The sequence below is a fragment of the Tympanuchus pallidicinctus genome, unplaced genomic scaffold (assembly GCF_026119805.1).
Source record: "Tympanuchus pallidicinctus isolate F22 unplaced genomic scaffold, pur_lepc_1.0 scaffold1, whole genome shotgun sequence".
NCBI lineage: Eukaryota > Metazoa > Chordata > Aves > Galliformes > Phasianidae > Tympanuchus > Tympanuchus pallidicinctus.
Window position 1 is genome coordinate 58092275 of NW_026294618.1, and position 22931 is coordinate 58115205.

A 22931-nucleotide genomic window follows, 5' to 3' on the forward strand; every position below is an offset into this window, starting at 1 on the left:
TAAATGAGAAAGACAGTTGACTAATTATGAAAGTGTGAGAGAGATGCATTTCCTTATGGTTAGGAAACTATATGAAGTTTCAGAATCTCAGGCTCTCTCCAGACAAACCACCACAATTCCCTGGTTACTGTGTGCAAACATAACCTCCTAGATCCAATCCAAGTAACCAAGTTTAAATACACACAAAATACACAAGAAGTGAAGAGGGTAGGTAATAATGCAGTGGAAGCAAAATAAAACCAAGATACAACATAAAGATATAAAACTTTATTATGAACATATTTAACAATGACTATGCACATGAAGTCTTCCAAGAAACTCAATACTCAACTTTTGCTTGAAGTGGTATTTTTTGGTTTGTACTTAAGACTAGAATGAAGCTTTCCAACATAACAGATAATTTGCTGTCCTTAATACAACCTCTAAACACAATATTTACCATGTCCCCATGCACGCTTTGTCAAAGCAGCATTTAATTTACAGCTTCTTATTAAACAGAGCATTTATCTTACACATTTTATACCATTTTGGTACACAAATACTCCATATTTTAGCTTCATTTTACATATTTACAAACCTCTGAAAAAATTTACAGTAATGCAAAGTTTCTTACTGGCATATGCAAAAGGAAGTGGGCAAAAACTAGGTGACTGAAGACAAAGTTGTCTTTTGGCTCAGAGATAAATTGAAGTCTTTTCTAGCTTAAAACATCCTTCATTACTTTTTTTTTTTTTTTAACCAAATTAGCTCCATAGGTCTCCTGGAATTCCTTACTCATGTTGAACTTTATGCTACTTATTCTTTGCCGGTCCCAGGAAAGTTTCCAACCACTCCTAACACCAAGTCCATCTAAAGCACATGCTTCAGAAAACAACTGCTGTGAACGGGTTCATACTCAACTATAACTGATTCCCTGAAAGTCCCATCTTAATCACAATGGACATGGAAGTCTTGCAGTTGTTTACTAGCAAGCATCTCCTAGAGAGCAGCAGTGCTACATCTGTGCTATCTCCTTATTTTCCAAGCTCCAGAAGGGCATGAAATATGGAAGTATTTTTAACAAAAAGAAAGCCTAACATAGCTTCTTATCCAGATGTCTTCTGTTTTATCCTTAGGTTACAGTACACTGCTTGGTGATGAATTTATGCCACCTACTCCCAAGCTGTTTGCAATCCAGATTGTAATATTCCTCAAATACTATCTCCGATAAGGAGAGTGAAGCTGAGATATCTTGCTAGCAGATCTGCTTCACTTTTTCACTTATGAACAGTATTTGCTATGACAGTTCTCCAGTCAAGCTTACTATTACACTCTAGCACTTCTGAAATACTGAACTATTTTATATGGCAAACACTGCTTAAGACAATCTCTAAAGAAATTAAATTACTTCTGTAGTGGGACACTTAACTTGAAGCACCTATTTTGCTATCTCAGCTTTCCTATTTTCATTTCAAATGTAGTCATGTGGGAAAGTTAAGGTATACAGTGGCAAGTGAAACAGGCTGAGAACAGCTTTGAAAGAATACCACATTTTCCAAATTAGATTTAAAATATTTTTAGGCAAAGAAATCTAAAGCATGACACTCTACTTCAGGTTTGACTATAACAACCAGCTCAGACTGTGATAAGAAACAGTACACTTTGCACATTTGTCAAATCAAGTATTTTGTCAATTTGGAACAACAGAAATAAACAATATGACAGTCAAAGAGATTTGAATAGGCAAGGATCTGAATTTTTGAAAACCTAATTCCTGTACTCACTCCAGTGCAAGTGGAAGGGACCTGGAGTACACAACAAATGTCCAGTTGGCTTTGGAGTCTAACTGTGCAAATTCAAACAACTGTAAGCCCCAAGAAAATCACATAGAGGGTAATAAAAATAAGATTGGGCTCATCTCTTTTAGGTTAAAAACCTCACCCCCTATACTTGTTAAAAAATTCTAAAAGAAAATGCTGAAAATATGGCTTCCTGGAGTTCACTAACAAAAAACCCCCCAAAAACCCCAAAAAACTCTGTAATGTTTCCCTGTATGTTCTTCTAAATGGACACCAATTAACAAGAAAATTAAAATCTGTCTCTCTCTCTCCCCCGCCTTCTTCCCAGCCCCCCTCTCACATGTTTCCTTGCTTTAGCCACACAATAGTGCTTTGGCTTCTAACAAACAGTAACGGTACACAACTCTGTAAATTCCAAATATCCTCAAAAATTACATATTATACAGACACACAAAGTCTTACCACGCTAACAGAGTGTCTCTAGCAGAGCGCAGATTTAAATCTGCGCTATTTTTTATTTGCAACCACCTGAAGCAGTTCCTTTGATCATCTGTAAGTAAACTGTTACTTTGTGAAGTCTCCCAGTCTCCCCTTAATGCTCTTGAACAGCTACAGGGAGGTTATTGTGCTGCAATAACCTAAACCAGCTGTAGAAATGCAGAATAAATCTATGCCCCCCCAATGTGATTCAGTACGTTTAGTACAACTTCATTGCACTGCTCTGCTTAGACTGGGTCTGTCGTAAGCATGATTTACTAGTGTAAGCCAGCACCATTTTCTGCCTAATATATCTTTTCCACAGCAGCAGGGCAGAGAAATGTTACAAAAGTACATTACAGTTATGAATCTATTTCTTAAAAAAAGAAGAGACTGGTCAAGTCTTTGAAAATTCAGAAGTAGTTGGAAACAAACAGCATCCAGATAAATATAGAGCTGAGCAGTAGTGCGGAAGAAAAACAGCTTTTAAAAAGAGAAGCAGCATCATTGTATGAGGAATACTGCATTCCTATATAACTGTTCCAGCACATACTGGAATAAAGAATCATAAAATGTATGTGGTATGACAGAGAAGTTGAGCTATGCACAGAACGTGCTCAAAAGCTGTTAAGCAACTTCAAGGCATAAGCACCTGTAATTATTCCCAGAAAGCATAAAAACTGCCAATAAATACAACTTCATGAAAAAGTCTGATGTAGAAAAAGCATCTACAATGAAATGTTTGGAAATATGAAGTGGAACTTTATACTGTATTCTTTTAAGCGTAACAATCTCCTCCAGAACACACACACACAAAAGTTCTGACTTCCTTCGGAGGTTTACTTCTGCCTAAATATTTTCTATTTAAAGGGCTATTGAAAACAACAACAATAACAAAACAAACAGTTTTGCTGGGGTGGTAAAGCATGTTATGAAACCTGTATCATACAAATAACTTTGGACCACAGCCCATTTTTGCTCACTAGAACCTATTTGCACATATCCCGCGCTTGTAACATATCTGGTAAATCCCATTTAAATGGAGTTAAAACAATGGTTTGAAGACCTTTTAGAAGGAGGAATGGGAAGCTTTTGATTTTCTGCATTTCCAAGAAATAATATTAAAAAAAAACAAAACAGAGGCAGGAGAAAGAACCTTAAAGCACATCGATCCCTGCCTCCAGTCTAAATGACTAAGGTAGAAAAATGAAAGGGAAAAGAGGCACTTCATACAGCAGTGAACAACAGAAAAGGAGCTAGAAAAAAATGCAAGAGGTTTAAGATGCTGTGCTCTACATAATCCTAAGGGGAGGGGAAACAACAACAAGCCACCAAGCAGCAAAGAAGCAATTTTAAGATCCGTACGTAACCTGTGACACCTCAAAATGGACACAGACTTAAATATTAGTCCAGAGACATCCTGCCATCAGGCATTTTGTAAGACGCATATAAATTTTGGTTTCCTTGAGTTCCCACCACAACCTTTTCAAGCATTCTTTTCAGCTTTACCTTTGTAAACAGAAACAGAAGCAGAATGTCCTTCCTGGAATTCCATATTCAGATGACAGCAGACTGTAAGCCAAGGAAGTGGTCCATCTAGGAAAACTTCAAAACTGCTTTAATTTCATCTGAACAAGTCTGTCTATATCAAAATCACTCCATCAGTCACTGTCTGATTCTTCTTTAAACTTGGCTCTAATAGCTTGGCCATTCTGAAGTGGCATTTCTTCATAGTCACTCCTGTGAAACAGGCATTTTTTTGAGAACTTCTGAACGTAATAATCAGTAAGTCTAAAATAGGAAAGTTCTAAAATACAACGAGGCATCAAATTGTTACTTGAGTAAAAAGTTTGTATTTTTGTATTTCTTTCGCTTCCTTCTGGGGTTATAAAAAATATGTACGACTTCTCTCCAGAGGCTGATATACAATAAAGATTACTGCAGTAGCTACAAACCACTACTGACAAGGATTAGCATGCGAGCAAGCTGGCACTACCGCTGGTCCACTATTCATCCAACTAAATGAAGACAAGCCACTTCAGCACGCAGCTACTCTAGCACAGGCTTGTTCAGGTTACTGCAGTATTAAACCATTCCCACTGGTCAGCCCTTCGGCGCCTCTGCTTAAAAGGTGAAAACAACAAGGGCAGATAACCAGTTTGTTCAGCATCTAGCACAGGAAAGCCTGACCCAGTTAAGTTTTCATCTGCTACTCTAGTTTTAATGTTACATAAACTCACACAAGTCCTGGAAGTTTTTGCTACATTTGTTTATTGCTATTTTGATAAGTGACGGACACTTCACATGGACAATTATCCCTCTCTGTAGCATTTCTGTATGAGTCACCCCCTAGCTGACTAAACTTGATTCCTCCAATCTTTCCCAATTTGGAAGGAATTCCTTTCCATTCACGTACCTTTCTGCCTTCATTCCATGTCCTGTTCTATCCTAAATACTAACTTACCCATTTGTGTCACAGCCTTCGCAATTCCTTTGAGAAACCAAAAAGAAAACCAAAATAATCAAAATAACACCCATTCTCACTGTATTTGTTTCCGAATAAGCTACTTCTGTTACACAGGCAGTCTACTTTCACTAACAATCTATGAAGTCTTCAGTTACAGTTATTTAATTAAGATGGAAAAGAATATTACAAAAAACAACATGCCAAAAAGACCCCATACTTATTTTATAGTCTTACCCATAAATCACATCATCATCTGAGTCATTCAGCATAGAAAAAGCAGGATTGTCCTTCAACTGTGATTCTGGAAAAATACAAACAAGGGTTAATTTAGCACATTAAATTTAGAAACACAGCTGCACTTTTACTCCAACACTGAAGCAACAGACCCAAAACTTACAAGGCAATCATGACAACAACTTGACAAAACTATAGCCAAGAACTCTTTCCTTTAAATTCTCCACCCTTCAGCCCACATCATCATGGTGTTCTCATAATTTTAAGAAACGACATAATGTTCTCTTCGTATTTTCAGATATACATGTCCCAGGTTGTATAAGCAGACTTCCTGCCTTTTTCAGTTTCATGCCATACTGTTTTTATTTACAAATAGTTAAGTCATACATTATCATTGTGATTATTCAAATGTTCATACTTTTTTCAAAAGCATAGGCTTCAACACCTTGTTTGTTCCAAGTTTTGAATGTAGCAGACCAAAGTTGTAAATTAACAACTAGCTGGCTCTTTCCCACCCTTGTAATAGATGAAGGAAGGACTCGCAACTTCATTGTGAGACAAAAGGAAGGTACATACTTTCTATTGGCTATTTATGACAAATCTCTCTTTCCTGTTTTAAAACCATCGATTTCTGTACTACCTGTTGCTGATAGCTGCTGTTTTAAATTACATGCAATACAGTCCAATCCATCAATTTGCCAAAAGCATCTTCTTTTCTAGCAGGTTTTTACTACGTAACTTCTGTAGGTTAATACTTCTTGCAACCTTTTATCCTCACCTCCACCATTTGTCTTGTCTTTCATAACAAAAAACAGCATCTTCCTGCAACAGTACAATTAATCTCAAATCTAAAAAGTTTAGAGAAAGTGCCAGCTTCAGAATCTCGTGCCTTCCTACCCCACAACTCCCAGTATATTTTAAACTCAATGCTTAAAGCAGAGAATGCACTCTACATAAGCATGCTTTACAGAATCTTTATCTGTTAGATAGGAGTAATGCTTTATAATCACTATGAGAGTCAGATCATATCCTATACTTAGGAAAGCAAAAAAAGTGCCACAGATTTAATCCTTCGCCTCCCCTTTAAACGGGCTCTGTGAACTCCTCTCCGCACAGCAAGCCCCTCCAGATTCCCCAAGATCCCCCCCAAGTTAGAGAGCAGCTTAATTCCTACATTTCCATCAGCCTGTTTTCCATATTTCAGTCAAGTTTGCCAGCATGTAAATATATTAACTTTATCATTATAATAAAGTATGAGTAAAGTACTCTTGCTCTTTAAGCGCTGCCTGTGAGTCAGCTCAAAAGTTAGAGCAGTATTTGCAAACACATTGACTATAAGCTCAATCAGAAAAAAGGTGTAAGAATTCAAGTCAACTCTATTAGTTGTAACTATTTTAGTATTCCCTCATATTTCCAATACTAAATTACTCAGGAACAGCACAGCTTCTGTTAGTGCAAAGCAAATAGAAATTAATGAGACAAGAAAATACGTAAGGACATTACACAGTATGTTCTAATATGCCAACTCTTGTCATGTAAGTTTGCCAGACGACGGAGGTTTAATAAGGCCAAGTGCACAGTGCTGCATTTGGGTCAGGGCAATCCCAGGTATTCATAAAACTGGGGGAAGATCTCCTTGAGAGCAGCCCTGTGGAGAAGGATTTAGGGGTCCTGATGGACAAGAAGCTGGACATGTATCAACAGAGTGAGCTTGCAGCCTGGAAGGCCAACTGTGTTCTGGACTGCGTTAAAAAAGGGTGGCCAGCAGGGAGAGGAAGGTGACTGTCCCCTCTACTCAGCTCTTGCAAGGCCCCATCTGCAGTACTGCATCCAGGCCTGGGGCCCCCAGTACAGGAAGGATGTGGAGCTCTTGGAGTGGGTCCCGAGGAGGGCCACTAAGATGATCAGAGGGCTGGAGCACCTCTCCTATGAGGAAAGGTTGAGGGAACTGGGCTTGTTTAGCTTGGAGAAGAGAAGGCTCAAGGGAGACCACACTGTGGCCTTCCAATATTTGAAGGGAGAGTATAAACAGGAGGAGGAAAGGCTGTTTACAAGGATGGATAGTGATAGGACAAGGGGGAATGGTTTTAAACTGAGACAGGGGAGGTTTAAGTTAGATATTAGGAGGAAGTTGTTCACCCAGAGGGTGGTAACGCACTGGAACAGGTTGCCCAAGGAGGTTGTGGATGCCCCATCCCTGGAGGCATTCAAGGCCAGGCTGGATGTGGCTCTGGGCAGCCTGGTCTGGTGGTTGGTGACCTGCACATAGCAGAGGGTTGAAACTCTATGATCATTGTGGTCCTTTTCAACCCTGGCCATTCTACGATGCCACAAATTGCTTACACTTACCATACAGCGCATTCTTTGAGGGGGAATAGACGAAGGCTAATGTGTAGAGATAGAAGTTCAATAAACCATAAAATGATAAGAATTCTGCTGGTAGAAAGCGTCAAGGATTTTTCTCAATATAGCTCCCCTCACGTAAACTTTGGAAATGAGATTCAAAACATATGTAAGCTGCTCCAACAGAAAGAATTTTTGTCACAATAAAGTTTGAGAGCATGAATGGATGAACAATTGGCTTTTGTTTTTTTAGATTAACTGACAACTAGTATACTCAAGCTGTTTCTAAGTAAAGTTCTAACTGAAGACAAATCTTCAATTTTAAAGTGTAATATTTGCTGAGAAAAGTTCTTCTCTTCAGTAGTGAAGCACATACTAAAATAGAATATTTCTTATTTCACCACTAAAACAAAACCTGGGCTTTCATTCCTTTTGAAGAGTAGCAAATGCAGCTGTGGTTTACTTGATATAAACAAATTAGACTGAAACTGTCTCAGCTCATAATCTTTACAAACAGCTACTAGAAAATAGTGACATGATGCTTTATCGATTTTGATCAGGGTTTCAAAAGTCCACCTAAAAGTCAAAATACTGAGTCCTTAGGTAAATCATCTTTAAGTACTTCCTAAGGAAAACCAGATTAATATTCCCAGTTGAGCAGCATCACAACACAAGGATATAATTCTGATAATGAGTTGACAGCTCAGCAACGAAGTTGTCTTGTAGAACTTGTGCTCCAAAGCGTAAATAGAGTATAACAATGCTGTGGGGAAAAAAAAGTAATGGCATATAGGTATAATGAGCCTTTAAAATGCAAAATTTAAGTGCAAGTTTGATAGAGTAGTATACTAAAAAAGTAATTACGTAAAAATGCTGTTTATTTGAAGACACACTTTGTTTTCATATTTCTAAATTAATAATTATTATTTTATGATTTAAATTCAGCAGTCAATCTAATAAAGGAAAAAAAAAAAACAAAAAACAATGGTCTACTTTTGTCATATTTCACCCACTAAAGACAATCCACAAGCCAGCAGCAATTTAAAATAATTGCTTGGAGTGGGGGACAGATATAAACAATAAAGTAAAAGTAATTCTAAACCTCTGCTTTACAGAACACAGCTTACAAAACTCCAAAAGAGATCAACAGTGCACTGCAAGCTACTCAGCAATACAAAATATATCTCCTGCTAAGTCTTCCAGTGTATTGTGGCAGTAATGGAAATACAAAACTGTCTATAAAAACCTTAAGAAAAGGCTCCAAAAATTATGAATTGATTACCAAGCAAAATATATATATTAAAAAAAAACAAACCACCTCTCAGTTTCACTGAGTATATTATAAAAAAAATAACTTTTTCTTTCAAGACTTTAAATATATAAAAGTTCAAGTACTGAGAAATGTTCTTGGAAAAGCCTTACCTAATGACGAGCACTACGAAGGTTAATGCAGTCAAGAATTTTAACCTGAGATCTGATAAAGATTGAGAAAAATTATTATTAGAGAATTTACACCTACATCTAGGAGAAGACAGCCTGCTTAGAGAAGAACCAAAAGGAATACTTACCAACATAAGGCATGTTACGGAGTTCTGAACATGCTCTCACTATCAGGAACAGAAGGTAGAGAATATATGTGGTTGCCACCACAAGGAAGAAGATTTTCATTCCCTATATAAAGAATATTATTTAAGAAAGTTTGGTCTATTCCTGCTTTCTTCAGTTGTACCCTGCAACAGAAACTGTTGATTTCCAAAACACAGTACAGAATGGTGCATTTATTCAGGGAAAGTATGAAAGGAAGTACAAAATGAGGATGGCATATGTCAAGGTACACTTTTTTTTTTTTAAACAAACATATTTCCTGAGAATTATACAGGAAACCATATAAATTATATCTTCCTCTCCAGTAAGGAAGTTTTAAATTTTCTAGTACAGAGGACCTTGGGAAGAGTCAAGATATACAAAACTGACTTAAGAAGCTTAAAAAAAAATAATCATCTTTTGGTTCCCACAGTCATGAGTCCCTGACAAAACATGTAGTGTCCAGTCTCCAGATACCCAAGATTATAGCAAGACTGTTCTCATTGGGTTGGAGTTCAATATAGCCTACATGTGATCTGAAGCAAAATGCAAAGTACCCTAGCAGTCCAAGTAAGATCACCAGGTCAACAATTTTCTAAACTGTTAAATCTCAATGGAAATCTGAGAGCAAATGCCCTTCATTGCATTGCCTAACTACATTTGACAACTGAAGATCAAAGAAATATTTCTGACTTACCTGGAAATTACCTGTGTCAACTCTGTATTGATATGTAGGATCATGTACTTCATTAACACTAGAAAAAATTCAAAATGAAAAATTGGTACAATATAACACTACAAAATACAAGGTCAAAAACAATACACAGACCAGGAAATCTACTAACAAAGAAAGTGTTTAAAGTTACTACACAAAGATTAGAACTAAAGATCCTGGCTGTAGAAATCAGTGCAATGCCAGTGATTTCAAAGACAATTTACATGACATCCTTTTCCTTTCTAAATCCCATTTTTCAAGGAATATGGATGATTTTGGTAGCCATCATGTCCAGACTCCCTCCTTGTGCGCAGAGAAGATCTACTGAGCAGGCGAAGGGACTAGGAAACGAGACTTATGAGGAGTAGCTGAGAGAATTTGGATTGTTTAGTCTGCAGGAGGCTGAGGGGGACCTCACCGCTCTCTACAACAGCCTGAAAAGAGATTGCAGCAGGGAGGGTGTTGGGATCTTTTCTCAGGTGACAAATGATAGGAGGTGAGGCAACAGCTTCAAGATGCACCAGTAGAGGTTTAATCAGACATCAGGAAGAATTTATTCGAGGAGAAGGTACAAAAACACTACAATTGGCTGGCCAGGGAATGGTGGAGTCCCCATTTCTAGAAGTATTGAGATATGTAGGGTTTGGTAGTGGGACAGTGTAGTTTGGGTTGACAGTTGGACTTCATGATCTTAGAGTCTTTTCCAACCTGGATGATTCTTTTATTCTATTTTTATCTTTATAGGAAATGTGTAATTCTGTAAACTCCTACAGGCCTTCATGATTTACTGTTTCAATCTCATCTTTGGTGATAAGAACGATACCCAAATAACAGCTGTTTAAACCTTTACTTCATACAAATTCTGCTGATAAAACATTAAAACCAACATTCCCTTCAATTGCACCACTTTCAAAAATGTGCAATGGCAAGAAATATATACTGAGAAATAAAGTGACAGACAAGCAATTGAGAGTAAAATGCTTAAGAGATTTAAAAACGTGTCAAAACTGACAAAGTTTTCTGCGTGGAATACTGACACCTTCACGTAAGTGACTGAAACAGTGAGAAAGAGGAAAAACACTGAACTCATCAACTCAGTCTTGAGAAGCATGGCTTGGCTAAGATCTGTTAATACCAATTGGGCAGGTTGAAGAGCTTTGTTAAACTGTGGTAACAGAGCAACTGATGCTTCAAATACTGAAAAAGCTAATAGGAAGAGCGCGTTGGAGGGAGCCCTAACATACTGACATACTGACTTCTAGTTCTTACTCTAATTTATAAGATTATGTACTACTAAATTGTCCACGAAGAATTTTGTTCTCAAATCAGTCACATTTTGCAAAACAAAATGTAATTTCAACTCCATCTCTATGGCACAAAGAGGAAGAAGACAGAATTATAAACAAACTTCCCACTCCAAAGCAATTTCAGTTCATAACTTGTGCATTACATCTTAAGTTACTCACGTTTGCCATACTCCTAACGTAACAGAGGCAAGCCACAATAGTCCAACAATAAGGAATTTGGGCAGATAGAAGGTTAAGCACTTCCTTTCTCCCTGTTGATAAAACAATAGCATGGTCAAGGAGAGAACCCACATTTGAGATTTGAATCCATCGTGGCAGAATAAAATAGCCTTTCCTTTGTTTCATTTGATGAATTAGATTAAGAAAAACCACCTTCAGTATTTTTAACTTCTACAGCTGATTGCAGAATACAAACAAAAAAAAAAAGATACAAAATTGTATCATTTGCATTAAAGTTAAGATACAGAAGAGATTTGGGGCATCCTGCTTTTCAGGTCCCACATATTTCACTGATACTGAAATGATAGGAATCTGCCCCAGAATTCACATTTCCTTTATGCAATATTATAAAGTGGTTTTAAAAATGAACCACCATCACAAACAACAACAAAACCCTTCAAGCAAGAACAACAGTACCATCATTCCAAAGCTTTGAGCAGACCGTCTCCATTTATCTTATTTAGGTGTGGCGATCTCAATGCATTCTACTTCACCACAGAACATTTTAATTCTGTTTCTTACATTGTACTTCAAGATTAAAATGCCACTTAGTTTTTAATTAAGTTTTTAATTTGTCACCTTTTGAGATAACTGAATAAACAAGTACTGTCTTTTCAGTAAGCATGCTAGATATGGTTGCACCCCTACCTGTACTCTTATACCATGGTAGACACAAAGCCAGAACAATAACAGCGCACACAGAAACAGTGATTGGAATAGGTCATCCAGCATTCCAGGAAACCAACTGTTCACCAGAAAAGAAAGGGGGAAAAATGGGTCTGTAACAAAAGAAAAGAAGTTAAGCGGAGGGGGAAAAAGAACAGTCTTTTACTAAAAATAAGTTGAATTCATCTTGAGAAGAAAAAGATTTTTTAAAATTACATCACTAAATGAAATTGTATGTGAATTGTATTGTGAATTGTATTGAAATTGAATGTGTACGTTTGGTGGCCCTGCTAGGCAGGGGGGTTGGAACTACATGATCCTTGAGGTCCCTTCCAACCCGGGTGATTCTGTGATTCTGTGAAATTGGAGTTTCTTCTAGCTTACAATAATTTGCAAAGAAAATGGCGCCTTCAGCTGCAATTGACTGTAAAACTACACAAATATGTAGTTGCCAACATTTCTGAAAGACTTTGTGTTTTAACAGACCTTCCGCTAAACCACTTTCCTAGGTGATGAACCTCAGAATACCTGAAAGACAAACATTCTTTCAATACTGCTAGAAAGTGTTAGAAATTGAGGTCATTTACAAGACTTCTATTTTTACAACACAGCTTCTGTTTTAATACAGCATGAGCATATGAAAAATACAGAAGCAAGGCTTATCAGACAAATACAGAAACTACTTTTACATGTGAAAGGGTCAGCATGGTTGCAGCCTCCTACTGCAGTCAATTTTAAATGGAGGTGAGGGAAAAGAACAAAGCCTACCTATTGATTATAACTTTGAATTTGACGTTTTAGAAGGGTTGTTGCTTTTTTTATAAATTTGTTTTCTGAAGCCTTATAGACAGCTGCTTGTAAGTTCAAGGCCAAAATTGAGCATTTTCTCTCTTTTTTCTTTCTTTAAAAAAAAACAAAAAACAAACAAAAAAAAACAACAAGAAGATAGTTTATAAAAAAACCACAGTACCGTTGTAAAGCAGGAGGAGAGGAAGGAGGATAGACATCCATTTCTGTTCAATACCCCAGTCTCTCATGGAGAATTTTCGTAGAGAATGTGCAAACAGACACTAAAAACACACAAAAAAATTTAGAAGGAAAAAATAGCCTACATAGCGACATACAGCACATTGCAAACACCACTTTGCAAGGCCTTTGACACTGATAACACAGTGAAACAGGAGTCTTGTTCCTCCTTTAGCAATAACCTTGTTAGCTAACCTCAACACAAATTACTCTCAAACTGAAAAGGAAGCCAGAAAAAAAAAAAAAAAGGCTGCCTAGTTACTGGTCACACACTACAAACAACTTCCACTTAAAGTCACTTATTAAAAAAATACATACCCAGATCCTATACAACATTCACAGTTCATCAGTGAGTGACCTCATACATGGGAAAGAAATGTAGCTAAGTATTTTTAAATCTTACTTTGAGAATTTGCTTTTTTATTGTTCTACTGTTTTACTTTCCCCCCAGACATTTCTGTTCCAGTGGCATAACTGTGAAGTGATAGATAATCTAAATCACAGAGTAATGTAGGATGTCAGGGACACGTGCAAGTCATCTGGTCCACCTTCCCACTCAAGACAGCGATGACTCTAAAGTTAGATCAAGGTCATATTCAATTGAGTTTTACTCATTTTCAAAGACAGAGAACAAAGACTGTCTGGGCATCCTATTCTGATGTCTGAGCCCACTGAAAAAGCCATCTTATTTTTCTAGGGTCTAATCAGAATTTTTTGTTTGAAGAAAACATCTCTTCTATATTCAAAAATCAGTGTAAAAAAAAAAAAAAAAAAAAAAAAAGACAAGTTTCTCCCATTTATTCTTAATGTTCCACAACGCCACTTGTAACTACATAAAAGCAGCAAGTAAATGAGTATTTTAGAAACTTTATTAACACCCATTCAACAATTTCTCAACTGGACAGCCTGGGGCTAAGTTCTACTAAATAAAGCACTACCATGCAGCATTACCCAAAAACACTGAAGCAATAATCTTACCGTGACCATAAAGGTGAGAACTACAAAGACAAATCGGAACCAGATTTCCACTTGTGAAAATGTTGGATTGTACGTCTTCCACTACAAGAAAACACAAGAAAAATGTTTTTAGAGAGGTCACACAACATCAATAATTAACATCCTTTGCAGATATTCAAAAGTTTTCCAGCTTTTCAAAATGTGAAGGTATAACCAAATTCCCCCATGTCACTATGGAAATACAAAGATACATTCACAGACACTGTCTTTCACGTTAAAGCTTGCTTCAGGTGAAGAAAAAGGAACTACACAATGAAAAGATAACCAAAGCAGACTAGTATCTTTGCTTCTCCTTTACCCTGCCACTTTGTAACACACTCATTGTGCTGTCACACATCAAAGTATTTCTTCGAAATCAGCAAGGAGAATCCTTTTTGATCTCTCTCACATTCAAAATTTGAACTTCAATAATCAACTAACTTCTGTTTATTACCAAGGTCAAATACATAAACTGATTATGAAAATGTTGATAAGGTACAGCTGTGCTTTCTGTAACGAGCTTGTTTTCTTAAAGCTTGTTCTTTTTTCAGAAGTGAGACTCAAGAGAAGAATAAATGAGCTAACCAGATACATAAAAGTATTTTTAAGATTAAGGAAAAGAGCTGCCTTAGTGCTCTAATTATTAGATGGGCAGAAATACTCATTATAACATGTCATTTTGCATGAACACTGTTGAGAAATTCTCCTATCTGGCCTGCTTCTCTTCAGAAGCTAGTTCTGAAATGTATGCACCACATATGCTCTGCCCATCTGACAAGAAGCTTTACCTTTCAATGGATTTAACCTACCCGTAAAAAAAAAAAAAAAAAAAAGACAAAAAGACAAGATAGAAGTTTAAGTGCAAAAGTAGAATGAAAACTTTATGTGGAGGATCCTCATCTACAAAAAAATCTGTTATGTTAACTGAAAACACCACAATGCACTGTATTAACAAAATACACTGGTATGTTCACTTGCTACGGGAAAGCAGAGCCTCTGGATTGGGTTTTTGGTTGTTTGCATGAAGGAAAGTCTGCAAAGCAAGACGATAAACCGTAGAACTATAAACGCACCAATGCCTCACCCTGCTTGAAATCCACAACTAAGCCAACACTTTGATTTTTTCTTTTTCTTCCCCTACAACTTATTTTTAACGATGCACTTTATAAATTAGAATACATCAAATATGAAGATTCAGGAAGCTCATTTAATATATATAAACCACTTCTGCTTTACAGTAAAGTTTCCTTTTCTGCCTGCTCTGATACACATAATGTTACATACAGGCAGAATACAACATAACTAGTATTATAAGTTCAGTTTAGCTCCATCTTCTCCTAATGCAAATGTTTCTAAACCTCTTTTTGGAGTGATTCAACACACTTTTGACTGTTTTATTAACAACCTTTAGTACTGAAACTTGCCCAGCTCTTTTTGCTAGGAACTGCCTGCTTATTTCACTCAGGAAAAAAAAAAAAAAACCCACAACAATTTTTTCTTCCTCATAAGTAGAGTCAAACAATTTTTTCCCATTTGCCTTTGTGTCTCAAATATTTCAGGCCAGCACATTTGTAGAGTCTAAAAAAAAATCCTGCTAATTCACACACCTCCTGTAAAGGCTAAAAAAAAAAAAAAATAGCAGATTAGAAAGGCAAGATTTCTATGTGAAAATGCAGAAAACTGTATGTTCTAGTCTCGCTTGTCTACCATTAAATACCTTCTAGGAATTACACTAAAATTATCCGTCCCTGAAAACAGCAATAGAAGTTCTGAAAGAAAATGCTTTCCCTATGAAGATAAATATTGCTCCAGACCACTAATAACACAAATACTACAACTCTGAAACCAGCAGAGACAGAAAGCTTTATTACAATGCACCTTTATATTTCATGTTCAAAAATAAAGTAACTTTTTATTACAACTAAAGCAGACTGCTCCAGAGACCTCTTTTGCTAGAATAAAACTTTATACTTACTGTGAAAGTAATATTCTGTATTGCATACGTTAACTTATTTAGATCTTCAAAACTAACAAATATGTTGTACTGAGTGTAGTTCAGGTAGCCCAGGTGAGCAACAATGATTTCACTGCATTTCTGTGGACACATACAGGGAAGAGTAATATTTAAAAACCTTCAATTTATTCTACAAAACTCACTGGTAATATAACTTGTTTCTGAGTACGTAGATACGGATGATGCTTATTACACATCTTATCAACAAGCAAACTTCTCGTAAAAGAACTTCTTCCTCGAGGATTTCATTCTGGATAAACTGTTTCAGATGTCCTTATACTCAGAACTTTAACTAAAGGTTTCACTAGGAACTTCTTGTGTGGGAAGATTTCCCCCCCCCTTCAAGCATACAAGCTAGCTGCTTTCAATCAAATGCTCTTCTAGTTGCTGTATAAGAATTTCCTCTCTCCTCTAGAGCTCAATACCTGTTTTACTGTTCAAATGTTCCTTCTCACTCTACTGTTTATCTGTTTAATCAGCACACTTTGCTGGCAGAAAGCTCCAACAAAAAAAGAAAAAAAGGGGTCTTTTTGAGGTAGTAAATTCAAGCCACATAAAAAAACAAACTAGCAATGTAATGGAGCATGCACACAAATATATGTAAAAGTACTGCAGCAGAGTTTTGTTCAAGCAGACACGTACCTGTGCACAATTGAGCAACCGTGTCCGGTTGTGAACCTGATTATTAACGTAGGGGGTGCTTCCATCCTTCACCACTCCAAGCACTTTGACTGTCATAGTAACGTTCTTTTTGAGTGATACTGTAATTGAGAGAGAAAACGTTAAGCTATTGCTGGATGCAGAAGTAACTTCTTAAAAAGAGATATCCAGAAGTACTTGGTTGTGCTTTACAGGAATAAGGTTCAATCATATTAATTTCAAAACAAATAAGCAAGAAAACCCCATCATTTATATATTCTGTCATGAAGTCATACAGCCCTTGTACTGAATCCTAATATGTTACGAATTCCTGATCACAGTATTTCTCTTGTATGTACAGGGAAACTTGACTGCACAGTTAGTAACATTACGACTTACACATCTAATTTCTCCCCATACAGACACAGACTCCCTACACGCTGCAGTTTTTATAGCAATAACTCCCAACGTATCCCATGCACCTGCTGCATCCAATTCTCAAGATCAGCTCAACCCATCCCTTTACTGAGGGCAAGGGGCAGAGATGGAGAGACAGAGGGAAAACCCACCAAGCACAGCCACAAAGAAACAGAATTGGCTACACAACAACAACAAAAATATAGTACACAATATTAGGTTGCTACAGCAGTTTCCTAAACACTAGGTAAGACTCTCACCATCATGCTGATCCAACTCGACTACACAGGTCAGCCACAGTTGTTGGTTATAAGTAGACAGTGGCGGTGAACTTAAATTAAAAGGCTTCAGCTGTTAAAAAAAACACAACAAAAACCCCACCAAGGTTAGTATCAGTCATTATATTTCACAATACATTTGCAGTCATAACAATGAAAAGTACATTAGGAACAATATTTTTCAGGAATAAATTTAATATGTACTATTGCATGGACAGTACAAGCACCCCATATATATGTGTTTCAATGAAGCAGCTACAGCAGCACACGGATTTTGCACAGCACTAAAATGCACTGACTACTTGAAGCACGTAAAAGCAGCAGCAATAAAAAGAGTTCCAATATGAGAGATTTAGGCCCCCCCAAAAGAAGTAATTTATAACACTTTATCAGTCCACTCAGACTTGTGACCCCAGCCCATATGCTACAGAATTAAAACAGTGTAAATCTAAGTATGTAAATCACAACTATCTTTCTACTGGTTTTCTATAAATCCCACATTCAAAAGCATAGGAGGAAACATTAACAGAGAAAATCTAATGCAGGAAAGGCATTTTTAATATCAATTAAGAAAAGTATTTTTTATTTTTTAAGTCCATCCGTAGTACAGTACCAATTTAAATGTGTGTAAGAGACCTACTGACCAAAAAAAAAAAAACCCCAACCCTTCAGAAGTGTCAGGGCATTTAACAAAACTACACTTAATTTTTTTTTTGATTTTTTTTTTTTTTGTTAGCAACTTCATAAAAATTATTTTAGTTATTTGTTTGACAGCAAAGAACTGGACAGAAATAGAGAAACTGAAAATGAGAACATGAAAGCTTAATATGGAATACTTCAAGACAGTAAAGGTTCACAATAAGAGGTCATACTGCACTGTCATGGCCACTGGAAAATGGACAATTAAGAAGGAAAACAGACTTTCCTCCCCAGCTGAGAAAAAGGGGGAGAAAAATAAATAAATAAATAAATCACAGGAGAGTTATCATTATTTGTCACTGAGAACATTGTTTTTCTGTTTCCTGTTCTCATCTTGGACCCTCACAAGAATCTCCAAGCATGAGCTCACCAGGGAATCCTGTCATGAGCGTTACTTTATCAAGAATTACTGTGAAGAAACACTGCCCATCACAAAACTCTCTACCTTACCTACTTGCAAAAGACTAAAAATTGGTGCTGGGTCACACAGTGGTAGTAAAAGCACTGAATGTTCTGTTTCAAATTGGAAAGCATCAGGTGGCCAAGAAGCTTCCTAGTAGAAAATGAACCACTTAAAATAATGGGACTGGAGAAAAGGTATATCTGACATTATGGATAGCAAATAAAAAATATTTGGATAATCCAGCACTATTTATTGACCCTTACCTTTATGCTGTTATTTAAGTCAGTTCTCGCTACAGAAGTTTCAATTACATTAGGACCTACACAATGAACAAGAAGGAAGAGAACAATATTGAAGGATCAGTGTAAACACAGGATTTCAAAACATTGTACAAAATACCTCCTCGCTAAGCAGGTAACCAGCACCCCCTCGGGCAGATGTTCTAACTGAAGGGTAGGTCACTTAGGCTTCTCAATATCACTAATAAACTTCCCCCCCCCCACAGATTCTGCCATAATCTTCCTGAGCATAAATAGGGTGTAAATTATTAATGAAGAACTCTACATCAGAAGTTCTACATGCATACTCCAAATTACAACAACAAAGACATGGTGTATTTTCCCTAATGCTACGTGCTGTACATTCTATGTTTCCCCTCCCTGTGTGTCACAGTCATGAAAGTAGTCGGCTCCAGAAAAAGCCAAGTGAGCAGCAGAGGCACTGCTGTTACAGCACCTTGAAGCTCAATCAAGGGCTGCAAAAGCATCTGAAAAAACAGCTTTTTTTAACTGCACTTATCTCTCCAGTTTTTATGGCCAAACTGCTACCATTACCCAATTTACTTGGAAGATAACAACTATATTGCATTGCACTCACAACTGGACAAATACATTATATTGCATCTGACTGAGCAATTACAATGCCTTTTTATGTGCATGTAGAGTATTTGATTGCATAATTAGTGACCGTACTTCGTAGCTCGTGCAGGATCTTGACCGTATGGGCTGTTCAAGGAAGGCAACCCACAAGTGTGGTTAGGAATAGTGCTCAGACCAGCCAGATTGGGACCCTTCTTTTCTATAAAAATGGGGAGCTGTAATATATTATGTACACCATCGCAATAAATGTAATTGCACAGAAGTTCTACAAACAAGTTCTCCTAAAACACACAATCCAATCAATCAAAGTTTCAAGTCCACCTGTAGTGGGAGATACCCAGCTCTCTCCCACATTCCTGCTCCTATGGCAATCACTCCTCCGATTTCTCCAGATAAAGACACACACACTGAATGTGTACTGATTAACTACATCTGTCCACTCACATCCTGCTCCCCTCTACATCTGTATGCAGTAAATGGGGAAAATACAAAACCTTTGTTTATTTTAGAAAAAAACTCCAGCAGCTGTCTGGCTCAACCCTTCCCTCCAAAGAGATGGAATTAGATCAGGATCACATACAGCTAAGTCCTGAAAACCTTTAAGCACAGAGGCTCCCAGAACACCCCTGGGCAATCTGTAACCACTCATGATTAAAAAGAATACAACAGCAATAGTTCTTAATATCTAACTGCAATGTCCTGCATTCCAGCTTGCATCTGTTGCCTCTCTCCCTGTCACCATACACTTATGAGAAGAGTCTAGTCCCATCTTTTCTTTATTCTCTGATAAGGTTGTAGACAGCAACAACGTCTTTCCTTCATCTTCTTAAATATGCAAGAACACAGAGGACTAGGGAGAAAGAATAGGATTAGGGAGAAAAGGAAATAATACTCAGGCACGAGTACACACACACAATAACTAAGCTTGAAAAATCACAGAGAATAGTAGGAAAAGGTCTGCAAGTATATACTGGGGTGTGAACAAACACTGAGATGCACAGCATCTAGGGAATAAACAGGGCATCTATGTGCGCCTGGGTCTCTGGTTCCAGTCCCAGTTAGCCTTCCTTGTCCAAGTTTCTCTCCTGTTTGGTATGGCAATTTAACACAAGTTACCAATCCTTTAAACATGCTGTTCCAGCCATAATATTAGTATTAAAAACTATGCAATAAAGACAGTTTTTCTACAAAGACCATGGAATTCAAAGTTATGACAGAGAAGCAACAGAAAAGAAGGGTTTATAAATGAGTGAGCTTATTCATGAGCTCATTCTGGGCAAGACTCTTACGTTAGCTGACACGACAGTTAAGATAAACATGCAGTATTGCTTGGGCTTCTATAACCACTCCAACTACAATATTAACCATTTTACAGACCTTAAGCTTCATATTACAATTCAATTTCACAAGCAGCTATTTGTTACAAAGCCGGCTGAGAATTACTGAACTTCCCGGTTCTCAAGTACATACAAACTACTGCCTGGCTACATTTTTGGCCAGTATTTTTATCTCAAAAAGCATAATTGCTTTTCTGTAACTGCTCAGAGTTGATTAGGCATCACATTTCAGTAGTTAAGCATTAACGAAAAAACATCAGAACAAAACTTTCTGAAGAGCTCTTTTTAAAAATAAACCAGAAGATATGAAAAAATACTGAAGAAAAGTGATCACAATCCCAGTTTTTCAAAACTGAACAGCAACCAAAACAGTAACTCGGTTCTACTGCTGTGCCTCTAGTAAGCAATATACTAAAGCTTTTTAAAGCATCTGACAGAAACGTCTTGCGGTCTTATCATTGAATAAAACAACAACAACTGTACTTAAATTGCATTGTTATTGCTTTCCTTTATTCTTGCTAAGTTAACAGAATCACATTCGGAAGCAGAGAACCACTCTGAGATGAAGAACATGAAAACTGCATAGGTACAGGAAATGAGTTCTGCACTTATCCTGTCCTTGCACTCATCTCACCACAACGATCACAAAGACACACAAAGGGAAAGCGAGCAAGTGTAACCTGCAAAAAAACAAATCCACACTTCTTAGGTTACAAGAACTGAAAAGGAACAGCCTCCTCAGAGTAAGCTATATTCTTTACTCAGATGAGTAGTTAAGACTGCTAACCTTCCCAAAAGAACCACCACTGTATGGGGAATGGTATATAGGTCGCACATAAAGCTGGATGCATCTCCCACCTTTTCATTTACCTCTGGGTTTGGTGAGTTTGGCTCATACCACACCCTTTGATGAGTGAATGCTCTATTGTTCGTGCCCCTCCCTCTGTTAACAGGAAGCATGAAGCTGTCAGCCAAAGCCATTAAAAATCACCACAGTGTAAGTGTTCATTCCGTGGCTCTCCTCCCAAGGCAAACAACTTTCTTTTAAAAATAATTAAGTTATAATAATGAACTGCGTCCAAGCTTCGTCAACAAAGCCATCCAACAAACCAGTCTCACAAGGAAAACAACTTTCCAGCTTTGCCAACTTCTGAAGGGAACCGCAGACTAGACCTGGAAGCCTGGCACAGTGCAGATGTTGGAGCACTGCTTACAGCAGCCCTGGAACAAAGGCACCCACAGCACTAGATCTGCGTGCAGGCAGATATAACACAAAAGACCTACAGCTCTATTTTAGGATTCACTCTTAATTAAGAATGAAATTCTCAAAGAGCACAGATGGCTGCTCGCCCATTCTCAGGTAAAACAATTTTAAGCAATTCTTAAAACTGACCTAATCTCAGTTTTCCATTTTATCATTCATATAAAATGTAAAAGTATTTTTTTAGTATTTTAGTCACAAAATAATGCCCTTCAGCATCCTTAGGCAAGTCAGAGGAAAAACACGGGTCAATCTTCAAGAACTGAAATAAATTCTGTTCAAACCTTAGGCCTCAACAGTCAAGCAGCAGGAACAATGGACTTGTTCCATAGGTAAATTTTTAATGTTACCATGAATAAAGTGCTTTCTATAGGGTATGGATACACACAAAAAGCCCAAGTCAGGCAGGACTGGATGAGCCAAATGCCCCTGCAGGCCTCTTCCTTCTAAAAGGAAGCGAAGGATGGGGTAGAGATAGAGACAGGTGCAAAGACTGGTCAAGATGGTCGTCATTGAGCAGCACAGATCATGCCAGCTGATACAGAAATAAGATATCATGTGAGGAGCTGTTAAATGGTCTAACATGGTAGTATCCCTATTAAGAAAAAAAAACAAAAAAACAGAGAAGAAATGTTCCTCCCCAGTAAGAAGTTATATTTCCTCAGATGTCTCAGGGGCAGTACGCTCATTAGCTTTCACCCACATCTGTAAATACCAGGACACTAAGACAAAGAATACAAAAAGGTAATATTTTAAAAAGGCAACATCCTTACCTGCTATTCCTATGAAGACTGTCAAACCAAAACAGACAAAGAATACTACAAAGACCAGGACAAAATGTCGTTTGGACAGCGTATACAATCGCATCGGTGCCAGCCTACAGAAACAAAAGAAAGCACAGAATTAGCTGTCAATCATATTCCTAAATTATAAAAACAAAAAAAAAACAACAAAAAAACCCCACCCCTGTACCTGTTGGACAGATCAATACAATGGAAAAGGTGTTACAACAAAGGTTGTGATGACAGAAGGACCAGCATGATAGAAAGGTACTACATAGGAAGGGAAGAAAACTGCTCAACCATATCAGAAGATTCCAGGTTTGCAGGGGAAAGCTTCACCAAGGAGGGATCTCCATAAAGAGATCCTTCCTCAGCTGCAGTCAGCCCTTAAATGAGGTCTAAGAGAGGTGC

The 22931-nt window shown here is 37.3% G+C and overlaps 1 protein-coding gene across 6 annotated transcripts in view; it reads right to left on the reverse strand.

Moving 5' to 3' along the window:
• Positions 1-2837: 2837 nt before the first annotated feature.
• Positions 2838-22931, reverse strand: part of TMEM181 (transmembrane protein 181) — a 30681-nt gene continuing 10587 nt past the window's right edge. For 3 of the 6 annotated variants that reach the window (XM_052679476.1, XM_052679429.1, XM_052679445.1), the window contains exons 2-17: positions 22512-22615; positions 18526-18581; positions 17143-17233; positions 16469-16587; positions 15788-15907; positions 13795-13875; positions 12761-12860; positions 11773-11903; positions 11065-11156; positions 9581-9638; positions 8868-8970; positions 8722-8773; positions 7980-8062; positions 7306-7395; positions 4957-5023; positions 2838-3995 (exon numbers count right to left, since the gene is read on the reverse strand). In XM_052679476.1, coding sequence (XP_052535436.1) covers positions 3917-3995; positions 4957-5023; positions 7306-7395; positions 7980-8062; positions 8722-8773; positions 8868-8970; positions 9581-9638; positions 11065-11156; positions 11773-11903; positions 12761-12860; positions 13795-13875; positions 15788-15907; positions 16469-16587; positions 17143-17233; positions 18526-18581; positions 22512-22605 — 1416 coding nt within the window. In that variant the 5' untranslated portion in view covers positions 22606-22615 and the 3' untranslated portion in view covers positions 2838-3916. The other 3 variants (XM_052679456.1, XM_052679466.1, XM_052679437.1) reach the window with 3 other exon arrangements.